Source organism: Acipenser ruthenus, chromosome 12 (genome assembly GCF_902713425.1).
Source record: "Acipenser ruthenus chromosome 12, fAciRut3.2 maternal haplotype, whole genome shotgun sequence".
NCBI classification, from domain to species: Eukaryota; Metazoa; Chordata; class Actinopteri; order Acipenseriformes; family Acipenseridae; genus Acipenser; species Acipenser ruthenus.
The window spans coordinates 28,909,382-28,936,982 of record NC_081200.1 but is presented as its reverse complement, the minus strand read 5'-3'; the positions used below and the strand labels follow the sequence as shown (position 1 = coordinate 28,936,982).

The following is a 27,601-nucleotide window of genomic DNA, read 5'->3' as shown; positions in this document are numbered from 1 at the left end:
TTTGGAGCCTCTTGGAGTGAACATTCTATTCTGACATCATCTTAACATCATCCTCAGAATTTTTGAAAATCAACAAGTTTACTGCACTGTGTTACTTTTCTTTCTACACAGCGGAAGGGCTTTTGTCTGAAACGTCCTGAAATAAATAATTTTTTAATCATTTAAACTTTTTGTGTACATTACTTTTGTTATTTTCTGAATATTTTTTTCTTATCTATAATCTAAGTAGTTATCAAAACTAGTCATTGAAAGTGCCAGAAGATTTTGCCCAAAAAGTTGCTAGGGCAAGGAGGGGCAGTGTTCAACAACACTGACGTATAGACAGAACATTAATTTAATTTATTTTATTTATTTCTTAGCAGACGCCCTTATCCAGGGCGACTTAGAATCGTAAGCAAATACATTTCAGGTATCACAGTACAAGTAATAATTAATATTTTGGTATAACTTTAAACAGATTGGTATAGAATATATTTACTAAGACAAGAACAAGGCAAGGCAGTTTGGTTCTGATGACCTCACTTCCTAGAGATTTAAACAGAAACTTTTCCTAGAGATTTAAACAGAGAAAACTTTTCTGGTTGGCTGTGTTTTGTTTTGCGCTGACGATTGGATAATGCGTTTCGAGCCTCTGTCTCTGATTGGTTGAGGTGGGAAATTTGAAATGTTTATGGGGCGGAGTTAAATTTTTACACCCATTGCAGCATCAGTCTAGTTTGAGATGTTGTTTAGTGAAGTGAAGTACTGCTTGTTTTGTAAACCTGAAGGCATGCAGAGCTGGTGTTAGGAATATGTTTTAAACTTGTTTGAAGTACTAAAACATGTCTGGGTTTATTGAAAAAGGCGTTTCGATGGACATTAGTCCAACATGCCGTGCCCAGGATCCCAAGAGCTTGTTAACTCAAGATACCAACAAGGAAAATAATGCATCTTGTCCCGTTTTATCCTTGGTTCATTTTTCAAGAGCTCCATTTCTGAGTTTTGAATCAGTAAAATTGGGTTACACCAAAACCGCAGTATTGGAGATTGAAAATCCTAATGATGATGTGACTGAAGTAACCATAGACAAATTCCCATCGGCCAAAGGATTTTCTGTGGAGAAAAGATATTTCATACTTCAGGTAAGTTTTAGCGTTTAACACGATGTTGTTTTAAATTGTTATTTAACTTGTTAAATAAAACAGTAGTAGCGTTGTAAATGTATTTCTGGGTAACAATATATTGCACTAGGGCAATTTGTTAATTATACATGTATTGTGAATCATGTGTTGGCGTTCCCTAACTCTGAGAACATGTGTGGGTTTTTAAAAACGATTTCGTTGAAAACGACACTTTTCTGTGTTTACATAATAGACATTTCCAATCACAATTCCGATAAATTCAACAATTCATCCATGTATACATGGATTATATTTTTCGGAAAGCATAAAGCAATTTCGCATACGCAGTGAGTAGGACGGGAACAGACTGGGCTCGGTTCAGTCAGTAAACTGAGGCATGCTTTATCAGGTATTTTAGACTTAAAATTTGCACAATCTTATACTGTATTGAGCAGATTATTGTCCTGTTCTGTTTTAATTCCTCAGCGTGTTCAAACTGTCCACTCCTTGCAAAAAGCTCTTCCGACTGTGCCTTCCTAAGTTTACATGGTACTGTTACTAGTTTTCAGTGCACTTGCATAGCTATTCATTTGCTGCTCCAACGGTATGCAGTTTATGTTAACTATTTATAATGGAGTTTTCTTTTAATCAAATACTTACACTTTATTTAAATTAATAAATGTATCCGTAACTAGACAGATTGATCCGTGCAAACTGATCGATGGATGAAATCTCATATTCATTTATTATTTTATTGATAAGGAACAATAAATACGACACACAATATAAAAGCATCCCTTAGACTATCCAAAATCACTGAGCCGTTTATAAGTTGCCAAGCAAAACTACACAAGTTTTTTCTCCCCATTTATTGCTGCTTTTTATGTCTTGTTTTGTTAACCTTTTTTACAAAAAGTTCAGATGAAATATTTACAGAAGGTACTACTGGTTTCTTGGTCATGTGACCCAGCATTAGCCAATTGGGATGCGAGTGTTAATCTGACAAGGGTGTTTAATGCGTATGTCAGTGTTTTGCCATAAGGTGTCTTCTGCACAATTGTAATAATGTGCAATATATTGTATAACCGTATTGATTTGATATTTATTTTTACATTGTTTTTGAAGAAAGAACTACTAATTAGTGTATTTACTACTGTAGCAGAGTAGACTACTGCTTCCATTTACCTTTTAATGTGCAGAGGATGCAAACATAGTTCTGACACCCTTTTATTTATTATTTATTTTTAAAATAATTATTGATTTGTATTATATACCCAAAAGTAATATACAGTATAGGAAGGTTGAGATACGACAACAGCTGGTTCTTGTAAAATCAATAGGTACTGTATACGTTTGCCAGACAAGGTTCAAAGATGGCAGAAAAAATAAACTAGGCGTTCGCAAATGAATTTGCATGGGCACTATTTGGCTTAACACTGGTATATAACAGTCCCAAATATGTGTCTATGGAAATACATTGAAATGGCAACATGCTAAAACAAAACTCGTTCTCCCAACTTCCGTTGTTCTGGTATTAAGTCTCGTTTTTGTGTGTCCAAAAAGTTTAATCATGTTGCTGTGCTGTTTTGTTTTCTGGCATGAAATATGGATGTATAGTTGTTTTAATAATCACGTGTGTGTCAATGATGTCTAGTTTGTACATGTGCAGTACACAATGTTTTGTGAAGTGTGTTTACATGACACAAGTTGTTTTTCGGAATACTATTGGAATATTCCAAGTGGTGTTTTCCAAAAACTAAATTTCAGAATTTTCCAATTTACGTTTTCTGAAACTTTACCTGACATTTTGATGTCGGAATTACTTTTCTGAAAACTCTCTTGTTCATGTAAACGCAGTGATTGTTATGTAATATACTTTAAAAGTTCCAAAACTAACCATTGGTTAGTCAGTGTGTAAAGTTAAATATTTACAAATTGTATTACAGCCAGAAGAAAGAACTCTTCTCTCCATAACATGGACCCCATTGGAAGAAGGAGGGATAAGGGAACTAGTTGTTTTTACTGCAAATGGCATTGTTAAACATCAAGCCATTTTACTTGGAAGAGCAGAAGCACCAAAAAAGAAGAAAGTAAGTACCCCAATGTTAGTGCCAAAAGGGAAGAACCAGGATATTTGTGATGCAGCATTGGATTGCTTGATAGTGCATATTACTGGGTCACAGGGAATTTAATATATTTGTTGTTTTGTTTTAGAGAAGCCTATGGGAGTCCATTAAAAGAAAGAAGCCTTCAGAGAAATCTGACTCCTTTAAGGCTAAAAAAAATGAGGCAGTGCAGCCAAAAGCTGCAAACAAAACCTTCCACGTTTCCCGTAAAGTGGAATATACAAAGACAGAGTGGGTACGAGGGCCACTTCAGCCATGTGCCAATGTGACAGTGACTGAAGATAAGACCCCAAAAGACCGGTCGAAGTTTAAAGGAATATCCGTATCGCCAATTGGTGTTGCGCAACAGCAAACTTATACTCCGGGTTCCCTCAGAAGGTCCACAACTTATTCTGTACTGGATAAACTTGAAAGTGATGACTCGCTACTAGAGGAGAAACCAATTGTTCAGACTATTCTTTACCCCGATGAGACTGAGAATATTGAGTATACGAGCGAGAACACTTTTTGTGAGTTGACGACTGTATCTGAGTGTGTGAAAACAAATATTGTGAGAATACTTAATCGAACACACTCTCCTGTAAGTACTCCTGATCGTGTCACAGTTCCCCTCACCCCAAGCCAGAATCGAATGTTAAGTCCTGATTCTTTTCTAAACAACAGCTATGTGCCGAGTGGAGACCATGAACTTTCATCAGTGCCTTCTATATTGTCACCAGACCAATTTCTTAAAGATGCACTGGAAGCCGTTCAACCTTGTGTAACAAAGACATGCCAGGAGAGTGTGAAATCTCCTCTTGAAGCATCAAGTTTAGAGTCTTCAGCTTCTCCAGATTCATTAAATGAAACAGATGATGGCACACACTTCCAATATACTGCCAGAGCAGTTGACCATGCTCATCTGCCAGAAGTGTCCTTTGAAGATTTGGAGCCTGCTAAGACCAGGTTAACATTCTTTGTTAAATCAAAGCCTGATGATATTCAAGTGAAAGAGGAAAAAAATGATATTCAATCTCCTGATGAACCTAAGAATCTACCAATTATATCAGCAACCATTGTCAAAAGCAAAAGTTACTTTGTGAGGGAAAGTAAACCCGAGCCTGAGAGAGAAACATCCAGACGACGACTCTTGGAACCAGAATCTGAAGTGCCTGTCAAAGCAAATTTAAGTAGACCCAAAGGGGTTGCATTCCATAGTCTCCCTGTTGATTCTGATGTAAGGCTAGAAGCTCCAACTACAAAACCAGTTCTCCAGAGCAGAAAGAGAAAAGGTGAAGAATGTCTAGAACATAAGTGTGATCAGAATGACCAACATTTGGAAGGAAGTAAAAGGAACAGGGCAATAAGGCCTGAAGTGGAGACAAAGAAACCAACCAACGCAAGAAGAAATACTACTAGGAGTTTGAGTGGTACAGAGCAGAGGCTTCAGAAAAAGAGACTGGGTGAGCTTTTACTTTTGTGTTATTTTTGTTTTTACTCTTATTTTGAAACGTCAATTGATGTAAATTTAACCAGAAGTAGAAATATGTAAAAACATGAGAAATGTTAAGTCTCATCTATCCACCTGTATTGATAAGTTATGCATGGTTTGTCAAAACCCTATTGTGGGTTATTTTTATTTATTATTTTTGTAATGTAAAATGCACATTAAATATTGCTACAAAGTATCATAACAATATAGTTAATTTACCTAATTCATAATAATAAAAATCTTACCAATGTGTATTTTGCTGATTTAAGATCAATCTTGGAATTAGTAATCATTAAGTACTGGATGACTGTTCAAGATGACTCTCTATTCAGCCGTTTACTAACAGTTTCACTTGTAATTTTATACTTTAGTTTCATTGGCCTTAAAATCATCAGCGATGCCCTCTGTGAAAACTTCAAAACCAGTGGAGGTTCTGCAGTCACAGCTGATATTTTCTAAACCAGCAAAAACAGGTAACATTATATTTGAGTTAATACAGTACACCCTCGTTATAACGCCCTTCATTATAACAAACCTTCGGCTATAATGAACCTAGCCCTTGGACCCCCCCCCCCCCCCCAAAAAAAAAAAGATACTAAATACAGTGTCAACATCCCAGTCTGCACGCACGGGATGCCACCTCCGCAGTGAAGTCAACTCTTTTGCCTTGATAAAGTGCGTGCTGTGTAACTGCCTCTTAAATGAAAATCATTTGTTGCAACAAAGCTGGAAACTATATTGATCATTTGAAAAACTGAATAACGTAGGCATATCTCTGTCATGAATATAGGTTGTCAAAAAGCACTGTTTTTGGCTTGTTCAGCAACAATGCGGCAAAGCAAAACTGAAAAAATTAATGGCAGATTGATTTTAAAAGTTCAGCTTGAATTCTGGATTTTTGCTTTTTGTACTGTTTAGGCCTAATTCTTTAGTGAATAGGATTAAGTAAAGGCAGAATACTGCATACATGAGACGAACAGGTACATGTAATTCTACTTTTATTCACAATCTCCTCTCATTAAATTACTTTAACCGCTTATTGTTCATTTTGATTGTCATTTTGCTGTAACAAACCCCTTGATATAATGAACAAAAAGCTTAGACCCTAGCAGGTTTGTTATAGCAGGGTCTACTGTATGACAACATTTTAAGTTTTCTTTGCTCCTGTTTTTATTTTTTTATAAAAGCTGTGTAGTTTTTAAAAAAAATATTATTTAGTTAAAATAAGTAGAGGGGAGGGAAGCTTTGAGTGATGCAGTGCTGTTGGAGATTTTAATCTCAACCCTCTGAAATTGATTAGAATCCCTAACTGCCAATCATGCCCAGCCTCTGTTACAAATGCATTACACAAACCTCTGTTCTCATTTCAGGGTCTCTGTCCTTAAAATCAAATGGCACTGCATCTTTGAAGATGGCTAAATCTGCTGTTGCTGGGGTAGCACAGTCACAGCTGACCTTTATAAAACCAGTACAAACAGGTAAAAAGAAATCTAGGAGGGAGTATTACAATTGAAACGTTTAGGATTTGTTTTAGGGTGGGGGGGGGGGGGGGGGGTTAATTCAGTTGAACTTTATATTTGCTTGGGCCGATTCAGTGGGTGAAGTGGTATGTTTTTATACATGTGATTTGTAGAGCCTGTGCATTACCAGTACACAATCTTAAGTGTTTATTTTATAGTTATACCAAGGCACCCTCTACCATTTGCTGCCAAAAATATGTTCTATGATGAACGTTGGATGGAAAAAGAAGAGCAAGGCTTTACTTGGTGGATAAATTACATTCTTACACCGGACGACTTTAAAGTTAACACAGAAGTTTCTAAAGGTAAGTGCTAGGGGTGGTATTTGATCCAAACAGAGTCGTACCACATTCTAAATCCTTTCTAAAAGCCTTAATTGTTGCATTGATTGTGAATTTGGTGAACCCATAAAAACCACAAACTTTTTAAATCTTTTAAATTTGTATTTAAGATTCATGAACCAAAACCAGTAGATGTATTGTTAGACTAGTATTCAAATTTGTAAAGAGAATTCAGCACCTAGGAAAATCTTTAATACAATAAATCCAATGTAATGTCCTCCTTTTTTTTTTTTATTTAAATGCTTCCTTTAGAAAAGTGGTATTTTATATTATGTTTAATTTTTTTTCAGTGAATGCTGTTTCTCTAGTTTATGGAGCTGAGAATCAGAACAGAATCCATGTTCCCAAAGCACCAACCAAAGAGGAAATGTCGTTCAAGAAGTATACTGCCAATTGCAGATTGAATCGTCTTCGGCGTGCAGCTTGTCGTCTTTTTGCATCTGAAGACATGGTAAAGGCCATTAGACGGTTGGAGCTTGAAATTGAAGCTCGACGTCTCCTTGTTCGGAAGGACAGGCATCTCTGGAAAGATATTGGTAAACTTTGACTATTTAATAAAATTTAGAGTCTGTTTAGTGACTTTACGCAATGAAACATGCTTGCCACTATGGCAGTTGAACGAGGAAATGTATGTAATTTAAAATCTTACCTTTTTAAAGGTAAAAACAGAATACATTGTAAAACATGTTCATAAATAAATGTAGATTGAAAGACTTTGAACTTTGTATGTATATACTTTTTATGTTTTATGAATATTTGTTTTCCAGTTATATGTATTGCTCACATGAGATTAATGACGCTTTTTCGTTTGTCTGTTTAGGTGAACGTCAAAAGGTTTTGAATTGGCTGTTGTCCTACAACCCCCTATGGTTAAGGATAGGACTCGAGGTAGGTCAATAGCTACAGTAAGCATTTTATTTTTTATGTAAAGACCAAAGGAAGAACTTCCATAATGCGAACATATGTGCTCATATATTTTACAGCATTATTGGCCGTTGATCTATTATGTTTCATGTTTGATGTAAATTATGAATGCGTTCAACACTTAATTTTTTTGTCACTTTGTCTATTGACAAATAAACGATTTTAATAAAAAAAATAAGCAACATTCTTTTTTTTTATTATTAAAAGACAATTTTTGGGGAACTTGTTTCCTTGGAGAGCAACAGTGACGTTATGGGCCTGGCAATGTTCGTTCTAAGTCGTTTACTGTGGAACCCAGACATAGCAGCTGAATATAGACACCCCAAAGTGCCTCACCTCTATCGAGACGGTAAGACAATAGTGTGAAGTACCTGTAAATAGTGAAACTGTTTTACTTGGGTTACAAAACTTTTGGCTATTTTTGTCTTGCTACTGAATTTTCAGTGACGCTTAAAATCCTATATTTATTCCGTTGGTCATTGTTAAAGCCTTTCTGTTTTTGCTTTCCTACACTTAGGTCACGAAGAGGCGTTGTCTCGCTTTACCTTAAAAAAGCTGCTGCTGCTTGTTTGCTTTCTTGACCGAGCAAAACAGTCTAGGATAATTGAGCACGACCCCTGCTTGTTTTGCCTGGATTCTGAGTTTAAGGTACTTAATACTTTTTACACTTTTTGACACACCAGTACCTGAAAATTACACAATGGAAACGTGAATGTTGAGTCTTCATGTTGTATTTGAGGATTCATGGAAATCACATAAGCACCTGCTCATTTAAAATCTGTTTTAGAATTCTGACTAAATCAGAAGTTATTTTTTCCTAAACCTTTCTTTTTTATTTTTTTTTATATAAATATATATATATAAGACTACCAAGGACCTTCTGCTGGCTTTTTCAAGGGATTTTCTAAGTGGTGAGGGGATTCTGTCCCGCCATCTCAGCTACATGGGTTTAGCTGTTTCTCATGCTCAGACCCCACTGGATGAATTCAACTTTGCTGTAAGAAATCTTGCTACTGACCTGCGATGTGGTGTCCGCCTTGTGTAAGTAACCATAGAGGAGGTGTGGTGTTTTTATTTGTTGTTTTTTTTAAAATTACTATATAAACTATAAATGAGAAATTCCTGATGAACAAACACTTCAAGTGTTGCTTGAACTTGGCACATCCTGTGTTTGCAGGAGAATTATGGAGCTGTTCACACAGAACTGGAGTCTGTCAAGTAAACTAAGGGTTCCTGCCATTAGTCGCCTTCAAAAGATGCATAATGTTGAGGTTGCACTACAAGTCCTTAGCGCGAGAGGGGTGAAACTAAACGATGAGCATGGTAAAATAAAACAAATTAATAAATCTCTTTTGGGAGGGGAGGTGTTAAAACATAAGAATTAATAATGATTTATGTTTTCAGGTTCAAAAATCGACTCCAGAGATATTGTGGATGGGCACAGAGAGAAAACTCTAACACTGCTGTGGAGAATCATTTTTACCTTTCAGGTAATGAGCTGTTACTGTGTAAATGTTATGCTTTAGTTCAGTTTTCATGAAAAATCTGTTCGCTTGTTAATTGTCAGCAAAACTTGGTTGCATAAGTATTCAGCCCCTTAAGTCAGTACTTGGAAGAAGCACCTTTTACAGCAATTACTGCTACAAGTCTTTTTGGATAGGTCTCTATAGCTTTGCACAGTAGAATGGTGAAATTTTTGCCCATTCGTCACGGGAAAGTTGCTCCAGTTCTGACAAGATTGTTGTTGGCTTTGTGCTTTGGGTCATTGTCCTGCTGAAATGTGAATTTCCTCCCCAGTTTCAGAGTCTTGGCTGACTCAAACAGGTTTTCCTCAAGGATTCGCCAGTACTTTGCACCATCCATTCTCCCCTTTATCCTAACAGGCTTCTCAGTCCCTGCTGAAGAGAAGCATCCCTACAACATGATGCTGCCACCACCATGCTTGACAGTTGGGATGGTGTTGACTGGGTGATGTGCAGTGTTGGGCTTGCGCCAGATGTAACACTTGAAATTTTAGACCAAAAAGGTCCAATTTGGTCTTGTCTGACCACAAAACTTTTTTTTCCACATGTCTGCAGTATCTACATGCTTTTTTGCAAACTCTGTATGTGCTTTAAGACGAGGCTTTTTGAGTAATGGGTTCTTTCTTGCCACCCGTCCATACAGGCCAGCTTTGTGTAGGGACCGGCTTATTGTTGATGTGTGAACACTGACTCCCATCTCAGACACAAAACTTTGCAGATCTCTCAAGGTCATTCTTGGCTTCAAAGTGACATTCCAAACCAGTTTCCTGCTTGCCCAGCTGCTCAGTTTGGGAGGGCGACCTGATCTGGGTAGTGTCTGGTTGGTATGATGCATATTCCACTTCTTAATGATGGACTTCACTGTGCTGAGAGAGATAATCGGCACCTTTTTGAAATTTTCTTGTACCCTTCTCCTGCTCTGTGCCTCTCTACCACTTTATCCCTGACTTGTTTCGAAAGCTCCTTGGTCTTCATGGTTGTTTTTTTGGATCACTATGTGAGTTGCAGTGTGAAAGTCTTTATATACCTGCTGGAAATTTATCTATACGTTAAACCACTTTGAGTACACACAGGCTGAAACCATTTCACAAATTTTGTGACCTTTCAAACAAATCATTTGCACTTGAGCTGATTTAGGGCTGCAGTAGCAAAGGGGTTGAATACTTATGCAACTGAGATCAATACTGTTTTTCTCTGTAAATCTTAATTTATATTCTATGCATTTTTTTAACTTTATCAATGTGGAGTAGTTTGTGTAGATTCTACATGTAAAGTTTAATTTGAGAGCTTTGTGGAGTACGCTCAGGTGCCAAAAAAATGTGAAAACTTTGCATGGGGTTGAATACTTCTGCAAACCCCTGTATTTTAATTTTATTTATTTATTTTAAATATATGCAGATTGAGATCTTACTTGATGAAGTGCAGTTGAGAGAGGAAATTTCTTTCCTTAAACGGGCATGGACAACACATCAGAAGCTTGCATCTCTACGGTCCAATGGGGTTCCAATTGACAAGAAAAAAGACTGCAGTGTAGATTTAGACTACAGCACAAAAGTGAAACTCCTGATGGATTGGGTGAATGCTGTATGTGCATTCCACAACATTAAAGTAAGTACATTTATTTATTTTATTTAGTACACAATATAGAATGCACATTTTAAATAAAATATCTTTTATTTTGTTTCTTTTTTCCCAGGTTGAAAACTTCACTGTGTCTTTCTCAGATGGGCGTGTTCTTTGCTACCTTATCCATCATTACCACCCTTGCTATTTAGCATTGGATTCCATTGGCCAGAATACAACACAGACGGTAGAGTGTGGTCAGCGTGGTACAGTTGGGCTCAATTCTTCAGCGAGTGATTCTGATGACAGCTCATTGGACATTTGGACAGGATCAACAAACAGTAGTAAGGATCGTTCTCGTGATGTTGCACTTTCTTTTTAAATGATAGGATGTCTGCTGAACATGCAAAATTGTAATTATGTTCAGCTTGTACTCTCTAACTGTAGTCATCCCTGTGTTGTAGTAAGTCCTCCACTGCTGTTTTTAACTGCTCCTATCTGTCAGGTTTTTTTTCACTCCATTGTTGAGATGGGTCAAGTTAAATGATCTGTCTTTCTTTTTATAGCAATTACACCACCAGTGCTTTTCAAAGAGCTGTTGGAGAGTGAGAAGCGCAATTTCCAGTTGGTGAACACTGCCGTTGCTAACCTTGGGGGAGTACCAGCCATGATCAGCCATTTAGACATGTCCAATACTATTCCAAGTGAAAAGGTACATTCTGCCGTCTTTTCTATTAACATTTAAAATATTCCATATTATATTTTTACTTGTACTTGTTGCATAAATGTTCAGTTGTTTTCAACACAAGACAATGAAGTATACTCTATTAATGATACACACTATAATACTGTGTTTACTATTCTTGACCTTTTTTTTTTTTTTTTACAGATTACATCTTAAAATAAAATAGGTGTGCGCAATTTTTAAACCAGCAAAACTAATGAAACATCTGTTTTCAGGTGGTTACTTGTTATCTATCTTTCCTGTGTGCTCGACTTCTGGATCTAAGAAAAGAAGCAAGAGCTGCCAGGGTGATCCAAGCCACTTGGCGAAAATACAAACTGAAAAAGGAGCTTCGACATTATGAGGTATCCTATTTACTGTGTACTAAACACAATGACATATTGATCTTGGAACAATAACCCACGACAGCGTATGGCAAGCCCATGCTGTCTGCACACCTCAGATGGGTTATATGAACGGTCTTGGTGGATTATTGCAATTATAAAATGGTTCCCAACTCCAAAAAAACAAATGGCACTAACAAAACAATGTCAGAGGAGGGCGTTAGCTTTACCCTTACCTCTTTAAATAAATAAACAAGTATTGCTCACTCAGATCATAATAATAAATACAAGTTTGAACACTTGGTTTGTAGAATACTTTACTAACATTGAAACACGTAGTAGTAATGATGGATGAGACAGCAAAGCATGCAGCAGGTGATTGCAGTCATGTGATTGTGTTCAGCCAATCACGGAATTTGGTTTATCCAAGCCAATGCTATGTTCCTCTAAATGAAATACAAATTTGGCCATGAAGTGACATTTGCTGCACTATTAAAATCCCATTGAGGGGATTAGACCTGTGGGTTATTGTACTTGCTCCGAGTTAAACTATGGGAATTCTCCAACTTTGGTCACTTCTATTATTAAAGACTGCTTTTTTTCCCATCCAGGAATTTGATTTCATCATTTAACTATAATTGTGATTGTCTGCAGGAGAGAACCCGAGCTGCTTGTATCATTCAATCAGCAGCTGTTAAGTTTCTCTGGTGCCGCAGACAGGAGAAGAAAGCCATTGCTGCAGTCATCATCCAGGTAGCATGGAGAGACCATGTAGCAAGGAAAAAAGCTAGAGAGAGAGAACTGGAACAACTTTATATTCTTCAGAATGCTGCAGCAACAGTTATTCAGGTATACTTTTTAATACTTGATTTATGGCATTATTTGTAGAGATCTTGAAGATCCTAGGACTAAATAATATGTGTTTGCCTGTAAGTTTGATATTAGTTGTGTTATTTAGTTTAAATTCTGAATCCTCTTTACTTCAATAGGCCTACTGGAAGAGATACTCTGCATCGAAACACTTCCAGGAGCTACGATACTATACTGTTGTTCTGCAAACCCGGATAAGGACAAAGATTGCACTGGCTGCATATAAAAAGATTCTTTGTGGAGTGGTATCGATACAGAAACGTTTCAGGGCCTGCCTCTTGGCTAGAAAAGAACGTCAAAAGTATTTAACACTGAGGACATCGGCTACAGTAATCCAAAGGGCATTTAGAAGATGGAAGAACCGCACATTGAAAAGGCAAAATAGTGCTGCTGCAGTAATACAAAATGCATTCCGCAAATGGCAGGTACAAAGACTTGCTAGAAGAAATGAAGCTGCTGTCAAGATACAGTCCTGGTACCGCATGTATAGATTCCAAAAACAGTATTTTGATGTCCAGCAAAAAGTTATCAAAATACAGGCATGGTTTAAGAGCTGCCTGGCTAGGCAGTTGTTTCAGAAAAGGAAAGAGGCTGTTTTAACCATCCAGAAACATTTTACAGCTTACAGATTAGGTCACGCTGAACGGCAAAAGTACTTGCTTGCTCGCAAAGCAGCAACAGTTATTCAGTCCTATTACAGAGGTATGAAAGGACGCGAGTTTGTCAGGCAAATTAAAGCGGTTTGCCTCTTTGAAACCCTTTGGCAAATGAAAAGGGAAAGGGTTAAGTTTTTACATAAGAGACAAAGTGCTGTAATTTTGCAGTCTCACGTAAGAAGGTGGCAGGCACAGATGAGTTACCAGAAAATGAGAAAATCTATCTCTTTAATCCAGGCTTGCTACAGAGCATATCTTTTTAAAAAGAAGATGCAGAACGAATACAAAATAATCCGATCTGCAGCCATTGTTCTACAATCTGCATACAGAGGAATGCAAGCTAGAAAGAAGGCACACATCCTAAGGTCTGTGATAAAAATGCAGGCCTACTATCGTGCTTATGCTGCCCAAAAGGAATTTAGAAAGATGAAAGAGGCTACCATTAAAATTCAAGCTTATGTGAAAATGGTGCAAACTCGCCGCCATTACTTTAACCTTAAAAAGGCAGTACATGATGTTCAAAGAATGTATAGAGCTAATAAACTCTGCCTCCTACAGAAGATGGAATACAGAAAGAAGAGGGAAGCCTGTGTTTGCCTACAGGCGGCTGCCAGAGGGTATTTGAAGAGAAGACAGATACAGACTTGGAAAATGGCTGCAATTAAAATTCAGTCTACCTTTAGAATGCACAAGGAAAGAAGTCGCTTTCTTGAAATACACAGCGCTGCTCTTGTTGTTCAGAAACATTATAGAGCACACAAAGAATCCAGCATATGCCAAAGCATGTTCTTGAAGCTAAAAGCAGCAACTGTGTGTTTACAGGCATCCTACAGGGGATGTAGACTGCGTAAAATCATTCGGCTTCAACATAAATCTGCAACTAAAATACAGGCGGCTTTCAGAGCTCATGCTATGAGAACGAAGTTTCTACAAACCAGACATGCTTCAGTTGTAATTCAGAGACAATACAGGGCCTTCAAAGCTGGACAGAATCAGAGAATGCAGTATATGAAGATTAAATTAGCTGCTGCTACTCTACAAGCAGCCTATCGTGGGCATGTGGTACGCAAAGAGGTACAAAAGCAACACAGAGCTGCAGTGGCCATTCAGACAGCTTTTAGAATGTACAGAGCTCAGAAAAACTTCCATGCTTTAAAGAATGCAGTTTTAATTGTTCAGCAGCATTACAAAGCTAAACTTGTTGGTGGAAAACAACGACAGAAATATCTTGTTTTTTGTGATTCGGTAGTGAAGCTTCAGGCTGCTTGGAAAGGAAAAAGTGTAAGAATGGAGATAAAAAAACAGCATACATCTGCAACAATTATCCAATCTTGCTACAAAACACATGTGATGCAAACAAAGTTCAAATCAATTAGGCTGGCAGCTTTAGTAATACAGAGACAATACAGGGCTTACAGTTTGGTGAAGATGCAACGTTCTCGGTACCAGCAGACCAGAAAAGCTGCAGTTGCCTTGCAGGCAGGTTTCCGTGGGATGAGGGTCAGGAGACTGCTGCAAGAACATCACAAGGCAGCTTGCACAATTCAAACCGCATTCAAAGCTTTTATGTGCAACAAAAGACTTGCATCGCTTAAAACTGCTGCAGTTGTTTTCCAGAGAAGATATCGGGCCTTTGTAGTCGGCAGATCTCTGCGTCAAGAATATATTGAACTTCGCCAAGCTGCAATTAAGATCCAAGCAGTTTATAGAGGTGTCAAAATAAGAAAGGACCTCAAGAACATGCACCAGGCTGCCATTGTGATTCAAGCACATTTTAGGATGCACAAAGTACGACTTCCTTACTGTGCTATGAGACTGGCTGCAACCATAATACAACATCAGTTCAGAGCTTGTATGAAAGGGAAACAGGAACGTGAAAAATATTTGGTAATAAGAAAATCTGCTATTACCATTCAGTCAGCTTTCAAAGGCATGAAAGTTCGCCACCAGCTAAGAACCATGCACAAAGCTGCAACACTGATTCAAGCATGTTATCGAAAGCACAAACATCATGTGCATTTCAAAAAGCTTTGCTGGGCTGCAGCAGTGGTGCAACAAAGGTACAGAGCAACCAAACTAATGAATGATGAAGTCAAGAGATACAACACAATGAAAAATGCTGCAGTTTCCATTCAGTCTGCTTTCCGTGGCATGAAGATAAGAAAGCAACTGAAAGAAATGAAGAATGCTGCCAGACTAATTCAGAGGAGGTATAAAGCCTTTAGAGCTCGCCAGCAGTATCTTTCTTTGAAGGCAGCTGCTGTAGTCGTTCAGCAGAGGTACAGGGCCCATACGTCAGCAAGGCTTCAGCAGGAGCAATACTGCAGTGTGCGGGCTGCAGCTATTTCTTTACAGGCAGCATACAAAGGCATGGTAGTAAGGAAAGAAATTGTGAAAAGGCATCAGGCTGCCACTGTGATTCAGGCAGCATTCAGAATGCATAGAGTGATGATACCATTCCAAGCAATGAGACTAGCAGCAGTCCTCATACAGAGGCAGTACCGGGCATACATACAGGGTAGAAATGAAAGGGTGCTCTTTTTGAAATATCGGAACAGTGCCACTTTAATACAGGCAGCTTACAGAGGAATGAGGCTTAGACAACAGTTACGAGATGAGCACAAAGCTGCAGCAATAATACAAGCCCAATTCAGAATGTACCAGCAGAATTCTTACTACAAGAAGCTTCAGTGGGCCAGTAAGGTTGTGCAGCAAAGATACAGAGCCTGTAAAGAGAGAGATGCTGAGGTACAGATTTACAAGTCCAAGAAACAAGCTGCAGTGGTTGTTCAGTCTGCTTTCCGTGGCATGAAGTCCAGGCAATATGTGAAAGACATGCATAAAGCTGCCACCGCTATTCAAAGGAAATTCAAAGCCCATAGTGCACGTAAATGGTATCTTTCTCTTAAAGCTGCAGCTGTTGTAATTCAGCAGAAATATCGGGCCTTGATTGTTGAAAGACAGCTGAGAGAAGAATATAGTTCTCTGTGTTGTGCAGCCATTACCATACAGGCTGTGTATAGAGGTTTAAGAACAAGGAAGCATATCCAGCAAATGCATCATGCAGCTACAGTGATCCAGGCAGCATACCGAATGCATAGAGTACAGCTTAAATTCCAGGCAATGAGGCTGTCTGCAGTCATTATTCAGCTGTATTACATGTCTTGTCGTCAAGGCAAAAAAGACAGGGAAAAGTATTTGCAATTAAGAAAGTCTGCTTTGACAATTCAATCGGCATTCAGGGGAAAGAAGGTTCGACAGAATTTAGCTAAAATGCATAAAGCGGCAACCATCATACAGGCCTGTTATCGAATGCACAGACAAAAGAGTGATTTCAAGAGGTTAAGCTGGGCGGCCAAAGTTTTCCAGCAAAGATACAGAGCTCTAAGAACGAGAGATGCTGAAGTACAACGGTATAACAAAATTAGGAAAGCGGTGTCTTGCATTCAAGCTGCATTCCGTGCTAAACGAGAAAGAGAGCTGACTAACAGAAAGAGAGCTGCTCAACGTGTTCAGTCTTTTTTGAAGATGTGTGTTCAGAGACGCCAATTCCTGCAGCAAAAAGCAGCTGCAGTAGTCCTTCAGTCTGCATTCAGGGGCTATAGAACAAGGGTCTGTTACAGAGCAATGCGGCTTTCAGCAGTTGTGATCCAGCGGTGGTACAGAGCCTACAAAGTTGTTCAAAAACAGAAAGCAGAATACCAGGCAATAAAGCAAGCTGCAGTAACTGTGCAGTCGGCTTTCAGAGGAATGACTGCAAGAACACTGGCAAAGCAAAAGCGTGCTGCAATCAAGATTCAGTCTGTCCTTCACATGGCTGTCCACAGGAGGAAGTACATAAAACTCTGGTCAGCTGCAGTAACTTTGCAGGCTCATTACAGGGCAGTGGTAACTAAAAGAAAGTACACCAGTTACAAAACTGCAATCCTGACATTGCAGAAGCATTACAGAGCCCATCAGGCTAAGAAACTCCAGAGATCTGCCTACTTGAAGACACTGAGAAGTATCCACTTACTTCAAGCAACAATCCGGGGATATATTGCACGCAAAAGAATACAGATGCTGAAGAAGAGTGTCGTGAAAATTCAGGTAGGCTATTCCAACTCCTATATTGAACTAAACTTACTAATGTTATGGATTATCAGATACTGATAGTCTAACATGACTTCTCTGAAATTATTTAAGTAAAGCTGACAATAGAAGTCTCAATGATATGTGTGTTCTTTATATTAAACAGGCCTTTTATCGTGGACATGCCGAGAGGAGAAAGTTCCTTCATTATAAATATTCTGCAACAATAATACAGAAACATTACAGGGCATATTTACTACAGAAAGCAGAAAGGGAAATGTATCTGAAGGTGAAGACTTCTGCAACAGTTTTACAGGTATTCGGATTGATTGTCATGAAGTCTTTATCATTGTAACTGCAAAGATTGTTACGTTTTATATTTGCTTGGCAGCACAATGGGTCTTGGTTACATGTTTTTGTTTTATTATTATTTTTTTTAATCTGACCTGTGTCTTCAGTGTTTGCAGTTTGCAGCCGGACACCCCTGTATTGGTATTGCTGTATATTTGGGCTTGTAGATTATTCTGGGGAAGTGACTAGCAGTGTACAACAAGAACCCTTTCAACAAGCTTAAGTTACTGACAAAATGTACATGTGAACTGTTAGATAAAAAAAAAAACATACAATTCCCAGGTTTTGTATGTCTGATAAATAGGATAGCAATTTTGATTTTTGATTGCAATTGGGATTTGATTAAGTGATGGATACTTTACTGTATTGACTGTATGTATATCCAGTGACGTGTGTTAATTAATTTTGTTTATTAGGCAATGCTCAGAGGCTACATAGCAAGACGACTTGCTAAAAAAATGAGAGCAGCACAGAAAATACAAGCCTGGTACAAAGGCTGCATAACCCGCAGAGAGTATAGAAAAACACAGAAGGCTATTGCAGCAGTTCGTGGTTGTGTTCAAACAAGAATAATAAGAAACAGGTAAACCAGATTAACAAGTCCTTTTAAATTGACTTTCAGCACTAAATTGCGACCAGAAAGAAGCATAACAATAGTGTGTGTCCAATGAACGCCTTACTCCATACTGTCTTTGTTGCAACAATATCACTTTTGCTATGAAAGTTCATATCCAGCAGTGTAAGAGTAGAAACCTGCTAACTAAGACTCTTTGTTTATTTCAGATTTCTGATGCTCTGTCGCAGTGTAGGCATAATTCAGAGAAGGTGGAGAGAAACTATTGAAACAAGGAAAACTCACCAAGAATTCATAAAGATCAGGTCATCTGCTGTTAAAATCCAGGCTGCTTGGAGAGGATACAGCACAAGGAAACAGCATGATAAGGTAATCTTGCTTAATTAATTGTGGTAACCACTTTAGTGTATGAAATCGAGATTGTAAAATGTTTCCAGAGTAGTTTATTCAATGAAAAGTACTTGCTTGAGTCTAGATGAATCTATCCTATCTTGTTTTGTTTTGTTTTATTATTTTGTTTTCTTAGGAACAAAAAGCTGCCTGTCTAATCCAGGCACTGTACAGGGGATTTGTACAGCGGCAGAATTTTCAACAACAACGAAATGCTGCACTGACCTTGCAGAAGTATGTGCGTGCATGGCAGACAGGAAAAACTGAACGTTTGAAGTTTGAGAGAATAAAAAACGCTAGTGTCTCTCTCCAAGCATACTGTCGTGGCTGGCTGGTCAGAAAAAGGGTAATTTTTTTTTTCTTCCCTTATATTGTACATGCTCCCACCAGTGTTTTGTATGTGTGGGGTTATGTGACAGTCAAATGTTGATGCAATATTCATATTGTTTGTACTTTAATTTTTCTTTTAGATTACTGAGGAGACACAAGCCAAACAAAGACTACGCTTCACAGCAGCTGCTTATCACCATGTGTGTGCTATGAAGATTCAAAGAATGTTCAGATCTCATTTGGCACTGAAACGTGGAAGGCAGCAAATGCATTCTGTGATTTGCATACAGGTAAACAATTAATTCAAGAGGTATAAAGATATCAGTCTTGAATCGTGATGTGGTCTTTCAACTCTGATGCCACATGCTTCTATACGTGTTCCATGAAGTAGGTTAGATAGCTTCTATACTTCCACAATACGATAGATCTCAAGAGCAGGAATAAACAGTGCAATACTTGTTTGTCACTATGTAATATTTCTCTTTGCAGAGATGGATAACATCTAAATTACAGCGTAAAAAATACCTCAAGGACAGAGAAAAAATCATAAAGGTTCAGCGAGTTTTGAGAGCTTGGTTAAATCGCCGCTTCAGGGCTGCCACGGTTATTCAGCGAGCCGTGCAAAAATACCTGTGCAGGAGACGCCAGCAGAGGGTACAGCATGGGGTTGTCAAGATTCAGGTACTTTTTTTTTTTTCCCTCCATTTTTATTATGCACTTAAATAAATTTGAAGTGTGGTGATTTGTATATTGCAATGTTTTATAAACCTATGTTTTCTTTTAAGGCACTATGGAGAGGATTTTGTTCACGAAAGAGAGATGCCCCAAAAGTGGTAGCTATAAGGCGCCGTGTTGAAAAGGCCAACAAAGAAAGCAAAGAAGAAAACAAGCTTGGTAACAAAACTGCCACTGCTATTGACTATCTTCTGAGATACAAGGATCTGTCCTACATTATTGCAGCTCTGAAACATTTAGGTTTGTGGTGATTTGTTTTTTCTTTCTGTGGTATTTTCTTTCTCTGCCTTTACAGAAAGATCCAAGTAAAATGGCTTCAGAATTTTCTTAATGTGTTTTTGTGTGTGTACGCAAAACTGGTCTGCTATTTTCTTCCTATGCAATGTTCAGAATTGTAATGTGGCTCAAACCAACACGCTTTTGTTTTAGAACCATTTTCTTTTTGTAGCTGTTGGCTGTTAAGCACATCTGCTATGACAGATAACCTGTGTTCCCTTTTTCACAAAACCCTAAATCTAGCACATTCCTTCTTACTGACCTATTGGTTTTCTTTTACTTTAGAAGCAGCAACCAGACTTTCATCTGTGTGTTGTGAAAACCTTGCTGAGAGTGGAGCAATTTCAACGATATTCATTTTAATCCGAAGCTGCAATCGTAGTGTACCTTGCATGGAAGTAATTGCATACGCAATTCAAGTCCTTCTGAATCTGTCAAAGGTAAAGTTTGAATTTTTTTTTTATATAGTGCAAAAATGAAATAACCTGAAGAGCACAGCCGTATCATTGATTTATTACTTGCATATTACTGTCAGAAGGTATTGAGAGTATCAGTAGAAATCAGATAAGTGGCTATTCCTATTGGCACTTGTCACACTTGCATTTTATCTAGAAAATCGATAATTCAGGTGGTGAATTTGTCTGTACAAATGCCCATGTGATCCACGTACACTAATGCCCTTGTCATCTAAATTTAAGATGCAAGTTTCTTTCACTTGGTTCAGTGAATATTTCTCTGTTACACTTGATTTCAATCTACTCAACTTGTTTCCTCATACAGTATGAAAAAACCATTGGGGCAGTTTATGAAGTGGAACATTCCATTGACACACTGCTAGACCTGTTGCAAATCTATAGAGAAAAAGCCGGGGATAAAGTTGCAGACAAAGGAGGAAGCATTTTTACAAAGACTTGTTTCTTATTAACCATTTTGCTGCAAGATGAAAGGAACGCTTTGGTAAATATTTCCGGTTTTAATTCTCTAAGCCAAAGGTGTTTTTGCAGTATGCAATATTTGTGTTCCAGCTTCAGTGAATCATTTTTTTTTATTCAAAGATTTGGCCTACAATTTTTCGATTAGCATGCTTAGTATGTACAAAATTGCAATGTGCCAATTACTGGTATGTTCTTTATTTGTCTTTATTTAATGCAGGCAATTCGCAAGCTACCAAAAGCTGCAGATCGCATTTGCAGCATTTATAAGCTCACAGCCCGAAAACACAAGATGGATGCAAAACTAACAAGACAGAAGATGAATAAGTCCCTTAATGGTAGCTTCTTTGCCCAAGCAACTCCTGTAAAAACAAGAGTAGTACAAAAGTAAGTGTTTGTTTTCTCACACAATATTCCTTGAAAGAATTGTATGTGCTTTGCTGTGAGATTCCACAAAATAGAAGTTTGCAAAGTAACATTTGTTTCCTTTCAAATAGGGAATATTAACAATTACAAAATGGTTGTTCCCCTTTTAAGACACCTGAACCTGAAAACTTTATACCAAAGACACTTGTCAGAGGAGGGTGATCGAGGGCTGCTCTGCCCCTGCGAGCCTGAACTCACTACTCACCCTGACAGTATAGCCATTTTCTTTATCAGCCTAACCTGATTGATAAGTAAGTCCTCCTGTGTATTTTCGTGCTCCTTTTTTTAGCAGTTGCTTTTTAAAACCAAAACAAAATAAAAAAAACAACTATTTACTGGATCACTAAAATAATTGTTATTATTGCTAGCCGTGTTTCTGAATTTTTTTGGTATTTCAGCTAGTGCTGGTTAAGTCCCACTGTGGCCTTGTGTGCCGTGGGAAGCCTGCGGCTCTGTTGCCGTCCCTCACGGGATGTTAGCGCACCAAGTCGACAGCTTGTTTCAGCGGAAATGTACATATTTTAAGAATATTATTGTTGATACAATTGAATTACAGTATTGTTGCCGTGTGTTTCGCTTTGCGTTGGCTATCGGTTGTATTATATACTGTGTTTCTTTTTTCTTATAAGAAGGTAAGTATTGAAACCTGAGCAGCTACTGTGGGTGTTCCTACTTTAGCAGCTCATTGCTGTTTTAGTGCAGCTATCCAGCAGCACTATTACAAAGGCTTGTTTGCAAGCAGGCTATTTCATGTCACGTCCTGTTGACTACAAATTAGCCAGTGGCTGTGTGCATGTGGGCATCCCTGCTACTCTCCACAAACAGTACCCGATCCTAAGTGACCGAAGTTACTGTTCTAGGCTACTGTGCAGGCTACTGCTAGTCTCGTGTTTGCACTAACCAGTAGTTTAGCCAGTGGCTGACTTGCAGGTGGGCATCCCTGCTAATGTGCCACTAGCAGTAACTGCGTTTATCTCCCCTGTTCTCGCTTGCGAGTTCGGTATCGAGTCAGTACAGAGGCCCTGTGTCGGTACCGAGTGAACTGGGTTAGTACCGAGTGCAATCGAGTTGGTACAGAGTGTCGGTTCCGAGGTCTGTGTTGATACCGAGCGCACAGCACTATTAACCAATGTCTTGGTTCCATACGTGAGTCTCTGGCCGGGTAGCACGTCACTCAAAGGAGCGTTCCTCCCACTGGTAACACCGGATCCTCCAGCAGCCACTCCCCCTGCACCTTTGTAGGCAGTGGCTAGTGGTCTAGAGATCGATTGTACTGTCTGTCGCCACCTCTGAAGAGGCTAACGATAAGGACATGGGGCTCCCTTCGGATGATGCTGAATCGGATATTCCAATTACGCAGCTTCCACTGTCGTCGGCGCTTATGCCTTTTAATGCAACAAGTTACTGTGGCATTACAGGTTCCTTGGCCTGAAACAAGGGACGAGAGGCTCTCTATTTATGACGAGCAGCCCACTGGTTGACTACTAGCATTCTGTAGTTTACCAGGCTCAACTTATGGGGTCCCTCTCTGAGAACCATAGGCTCTCGTCTCAGCAACTGGACGAGCTGTGCCTAATTTCTAGGAACCTGCTACAGCTTAGCGGACAAGTAATAGGCAGAAACCTGGTAGCATTGGTGGCTGCGCGCAGGCAGCTCTGGCTCTCCCAAACACGTGTGTTACGGAGACAAGACGGCATTGCTGGACGCTCCGGTCACTCCAGGCCACACATTTGACCTAGCGGTAGATGAGATGCTACAGCAGTCTCACCGCGCAAGGGAGTCCACCAAGGACTTGCTGTGCCTTCTCCCCAACAGACCCCCTCCATCGGTGGCATCCTAAGCCCTAGTTTCAGAGGAAACCGGTACTACAGGGTGCTTTCACATTGGGTTCCACGGAGGCAAGCGTCCTTTCAAGCGCCCTGTGCCTAGACAGAAACCACTTGAACTACTGGGAGCAGTGCACCACAGACCCTCAATACTGTGCAAACTGGTTACTCTCTGCGGTTCCAACACGGCCCCCCTCCTTTCTGGGGCGTGGCAATAACATCTGTTACGGACCCGCAAGCTGCTGCTCAGGTGGCTCGGGAGGTAGCAGCGGGTCATTTGCATAGTACCCCCCCCCCCCCCCCAGCAAGAACGGTGGGTTCTACTCCAGGTATTTTCTGGTGCCAAAAAGGGATGGTGGCCTTGGACCAATCCTCGATCTCAGGAAGGTGAACCTTGCAGTCCATCAGGCTAGGCGACTGGTTCACCATAGTGGACCTGAAGGACACCTATTTCCACATCCCAGTAAAACCAGCGCACAGGAAATACCTGAGGTTTGCCTTTCAGGGAACAGTGTACCAGTTCTGTGTTCTACCGTTTGTTCTCTCTCTAGCCCCATGTGTTTTTACAAAATGCATGGAGGCTGTACTAGCCTCGTTGAGGACTCTGATGCCTCCTGAGTCCTCAACTATCTAGACGACTGGCTCTTTTGCACCAAGACTAGCAATGCCGCACGAACACACAGAGCTCGTCACCAACCCTCTACATAGGTTTGGCCTGAAAGTAAATCATGCAAAGAGCCAGCTAGCAACCACCCAGGTAGTGACCTATCTGGGGTTGTGCCTGGATTCAGGATGCATGTTGGCAACTTTGTCGGACGACAGACTGCTGAGAGTAACCTCCTGCTTAGAGCTGTTTCAGCTCGGCAGGGCACTACCAGTAATGGTCTTCCAGAGGCTTCTGGGCTTGATGGCAGCAGCATCAACACCCTCCCACTGGGTCTTCTGCATATGTGCCCTCCACAGGTTTGGTTCAACCGCATTGCTTGTCAGACGGTTTTGAACCGCAACCTCCTATTGACAGTGTCCTGACACTGTCTACAGGCACTCTCTTGGTGGACACAGCCAGCCCCTCTATGTCTAAGAGTAGCGCTGGGCAGCGTTGCCAGGAGAGAGGTCATCACCACAGACGCGTCCAACACGGGTGGTAAATGGAGTGCGATATGGCTGATATACCTGTCCTTGCAGAAATTTTTGGAGCAGGTTTGGGGGAGACTATAAACCACCAGGGTGGTTTACGGTCACCCAGTCTCAACCGTGTGGCCCACAGGCTCCTACTTCAGGCAGTCCACATGCCAGGGGTGGCCAAATGTGCTGTGGAGACTCCATCCCAAGGTCGTGAGCCTCATTTGGGATAGCACAGGGAGACCTCTTTGCCTCTCAGGAGTCGACACATTGTCCCCAGTGGTTCTCCATAAAAGGAAAAGGGGAACCTCTATAGATGCACTGGCACACCTGTGGCCAGCGCATCTAGACTATGCGTTTCCACAGCTTGCGCTGCTACCACCTGTGCTTTGGAGAAGGTCAGACAGGACCGGGCCAGGGTGCTCTTAATAGCCCCATACTAGGCCAGAGTTTGGTTCTCCCCTCAGCTCCTGAGCAGTCAGCCATGGGAGCTGGCGACGCACCACGACCTGCTCAGTCGGGCGCAGGGTACCCGTGGCACACCAACCCATCGAGCCTGCAGTTCTGGTATGGCCCCTGAACGGCCATCTGGGGTTATCAAAAAGGGTGATCGACATCCTACAAAACACCAGGGCAGCCTCTACTCGTTCCTAGTATGGTTACAAATGGGCTGTTTTTCAGACGTGGTGTTTGGCTCATGGTTTTGAACCCAGGACATTCCCTGTGGCAGTTAGGCCTGTACTGCAATTTTAACAGGACCTTTTTGATGAGGGGAAATCGCCCTCTACTCTAAAGGTCTATTTTGGCTGCCTTTTCAGTGTACCATGTAAAAATATATTTAGTCTCCCCAGGAGGTTTAAATGTAGTGCTTCTGAGGCGGATCTGAGCAATACACATAGTCTCTTCACCACAGACATGAACATGGACATAAACAAACAAGATAGCTGCTTCCGCATCCAGCGCTCAAAGAATATCACAGACATTTTGCCAAGATTTTTGAGATGTTATGGTAATAAAATAATGACTTGGATAGCATTATTGAGGATTTTGGTGATACGAGTGATCAGGAGATTATTTATCAGTATGCACTACTATGAAGAGATGTGGAAAATACAGCGAACAAGGAGTGTGGCAGGGTGGAGATGCAGTACTGAGTGTCCTGTTGATATGCAGTGCCTTTTAAACCCGTTTTATTATGAATAAAATTACTTTTAAACAGTGCGTATAAAATAAACAGCACGTGTGAAAATAAATTGGACCTGATGTGCCTGACAGGCGCTGAATAAATGGACCGCAAACGGTTAAAGGTCAGTTCATTCTAATGTTTACTGGAACACTGTTGTAGCATAAAGCATTTTTTGGCTAGCTTTGTAGCTCAGTGTTGTATACCATGTCCTTGTGACAGTTTGGGTGTACTCGCAGAACATTAGGCGAGTCCATACTAATGTTGTTTTTATTCCTGCTATGGTGGTATATTAATTACAGGCACAAGGCGTCTTCAGCTTGTCCCTGGTAGTTTTGTTATGTATGCTCCATGTCCTTGCGACCAGCTTGGGTATACTCACCCATTTTGTAATGGTTAATATTTCCTACTTGAAAGGGAACGTTAGGTTATTATCATAACTCTGGTTACCTGAAATAGGTTGCGGCGTCCTTAGTCGCAGTTCTTGAAGGAAAATGATGCTCGCGGGGGTGGAACAGCACTATGTTATGCTCCTCTCACAAGTGTCTTTGGTATAAAGTTGTCAGGGGAACACCCATTTTGTAATGGTTAATATACCTATTTCAGGGAACCAGGGTTATGATAATAACCTAATGAAATCCATAGATAATATCCAGAATATGCACTCCACTTTAGAATGAACTTTTAAAGAAATCTTAACAAAATGCTTTTCTTTTGTTAAAGAGAATTCAGGCCTGTAGTGCAAACAAAGTGAAGGGCTTGCCTAACTTGAATCCTGTGTTTTTCAATGTGTAAAGGTGTACAAATGAGAATATGGCATTGCTATACTGTAATTCTGGAGGAATGTATAATGCACCGAGGCATTCCCCCTAAGAGGATCTCTTCATACCTTGTCAAATTATTATTTATTTATTTATTTATTTATTTATTTATTTATTTATTTATATATATATATATATATATATAACAACTCATTTTGGGGGTGTGAATAGGATGGCTGTAGGGGTGACGTCACACCACAAAATGAATGCAACAGCAACCCTAAATTTAAACCAGTATCGTGCTGGTGTAGACCAGCATGGGTAGGAATTGTTTACATGTAGATATTTACTTTTACCTCCTCTCTACTTCCGTTCTCCACTCATGAACACTCAATCTAGTGCAACCAAAGCTGCAGGTCTTTAGTGGTGACCAAGGGATTAACTATCTTATTATCCCTCTGTCACATTTTGCACAGGTTTATTAATTCTGCGTGACCTGTCTGCTAGTTACATAATCCGTAGCTGACAGTCACGCATTCTCACAAGGTATTTTTAAAACAAAACAAATAATGGTGGATGGCACCTCTCTCATCCTGCCAAACATAATAAATCAAAACGCTGGCATATAAAATGTATAAATCATAATAAATAGCACGCAAATATACAACGGGGCGGGGCTCCCCGTCACAGGAGGCTACAACTGGCGATTTCAAGTTTATATAGTGTTTTAACTATTAATGGTAACTAATAAATTTGGAAAGTAATTTTACAGCCTGTTTACCAGTTATGTATTTTATTTTGTGTGTGTTTTTCAGAATCGCACCAGATTGGGTCTTAAGAAAAGACAGCATGAAAGAGGTGGTGGATCCTCTCCGGGCCATTCAAATGGTTGCTGACGCACTTGCTATTTGCCCTTAACTCTCTAAAAATGTCCACTGTCTTTATCCTGAAATGAATGATTTAGCTTATTTTATTAGTCAGCTGGTTTGAGTGGTGTACAGGTCTGCATTGTTGTGTTGAACTAAAATATATAGGTAGAAAAGTTTTTAAAACAACCCATTTTAAATTTAAAATGTACTTGGTAAAAAATGTTTTTTAAAAATGTAAATACTTTTTTCAAAAATAAATTTGTACTTTTCTGGTAACTCATTTTATTTTCAATGCAGTGCACACAACTTGATGGAATGCTGTACACAAAGTTGACATCAATCAAGGGCAAGGGTGCTGGATTTAAACCAGTGTTTCATTTATGGCATTTCTAAAATGATTTACTATAAACTAAACTGCACTTACTATTCAAACAGAAGTTGCTTGAAACATTGGTTTTCGAAGTTGTTGATTTGGGCCATAGCAGTTTTATGAGTAACTAAATCATGTATGTTCTTTGATTGGTAAAAATTAGGTGTAGCGGGCAGTAATTTTTTTTCAGAACTTGATTTTAATTTATATTTGTCAGTGTGAT

The 27,601-nt window shown here is 39.6% G+C and overlaps 1 protein-coding gene across 3 annotated transcripts; it reads left to right on the top strand.

The window, feature by feature from the left end:
* Positions 1–684: 684 nt before the first annotated feature.
* aspm (assembly factor for spindle microtubules) lies at positions 685–27,601 on the top strand. 3 transcript variants are annotated; one of them, XM_059034764.1, is made up of 31 exons: positions 685–1,121; positions 3,047–3,190; positions 3,315–4,668; positions 5,069–5,170; positions 6,068–6,175; positions 6,376–6,522; positions 6,849–7,094; positions 7,379–7,446; positions 7,690–7,831; positions 8,000–8,130; positions 8,348–8,523; positions 8,660–8,805; positions 8,887–8,972; positions 10,404–10,613; positions 10,702–10,912; positions 11,135–11,280; positions 11,529–11,657; positions 12,291–12,437; positions 12,471–12,485; positions 12,626–17,251; positions 17,400–17,549; positions 18,001–18,167; positions 18,368–18,527; positions 18,685–18,894; positions 19,019–19,168; positions 19,368–19,559; positions 19,664–19,853; positions 20,175–20,329; positions 20,670–20,846; positions 21,042–21,208; positions 26,955–27,601. In XM_059034764.1, the coding sequence occupies exons 1-31, from the start codon at positions 822–824 to the stop codon at positions 27,055–27,057; spliced, it is 10,455 nt and encodes a 3,484-aa protein (XP_058890747.1). In that variant the 5' UTR covers positions 685–821; the 3' UTR covers positions 27,058–27,601. The 3 variants fall into 3 exon arrangements, with proteins under 3 accessions (XP_058890747.1, XP_033885537.3, XP_058890748.1); XM_034029646.3 differs by having other exon boundaries at positions 12,291–12,485; XM_059034765.1 differs by lacking the exon at positions 6,068–6,175 and having other exon boundaries at positions 12,291–12,485.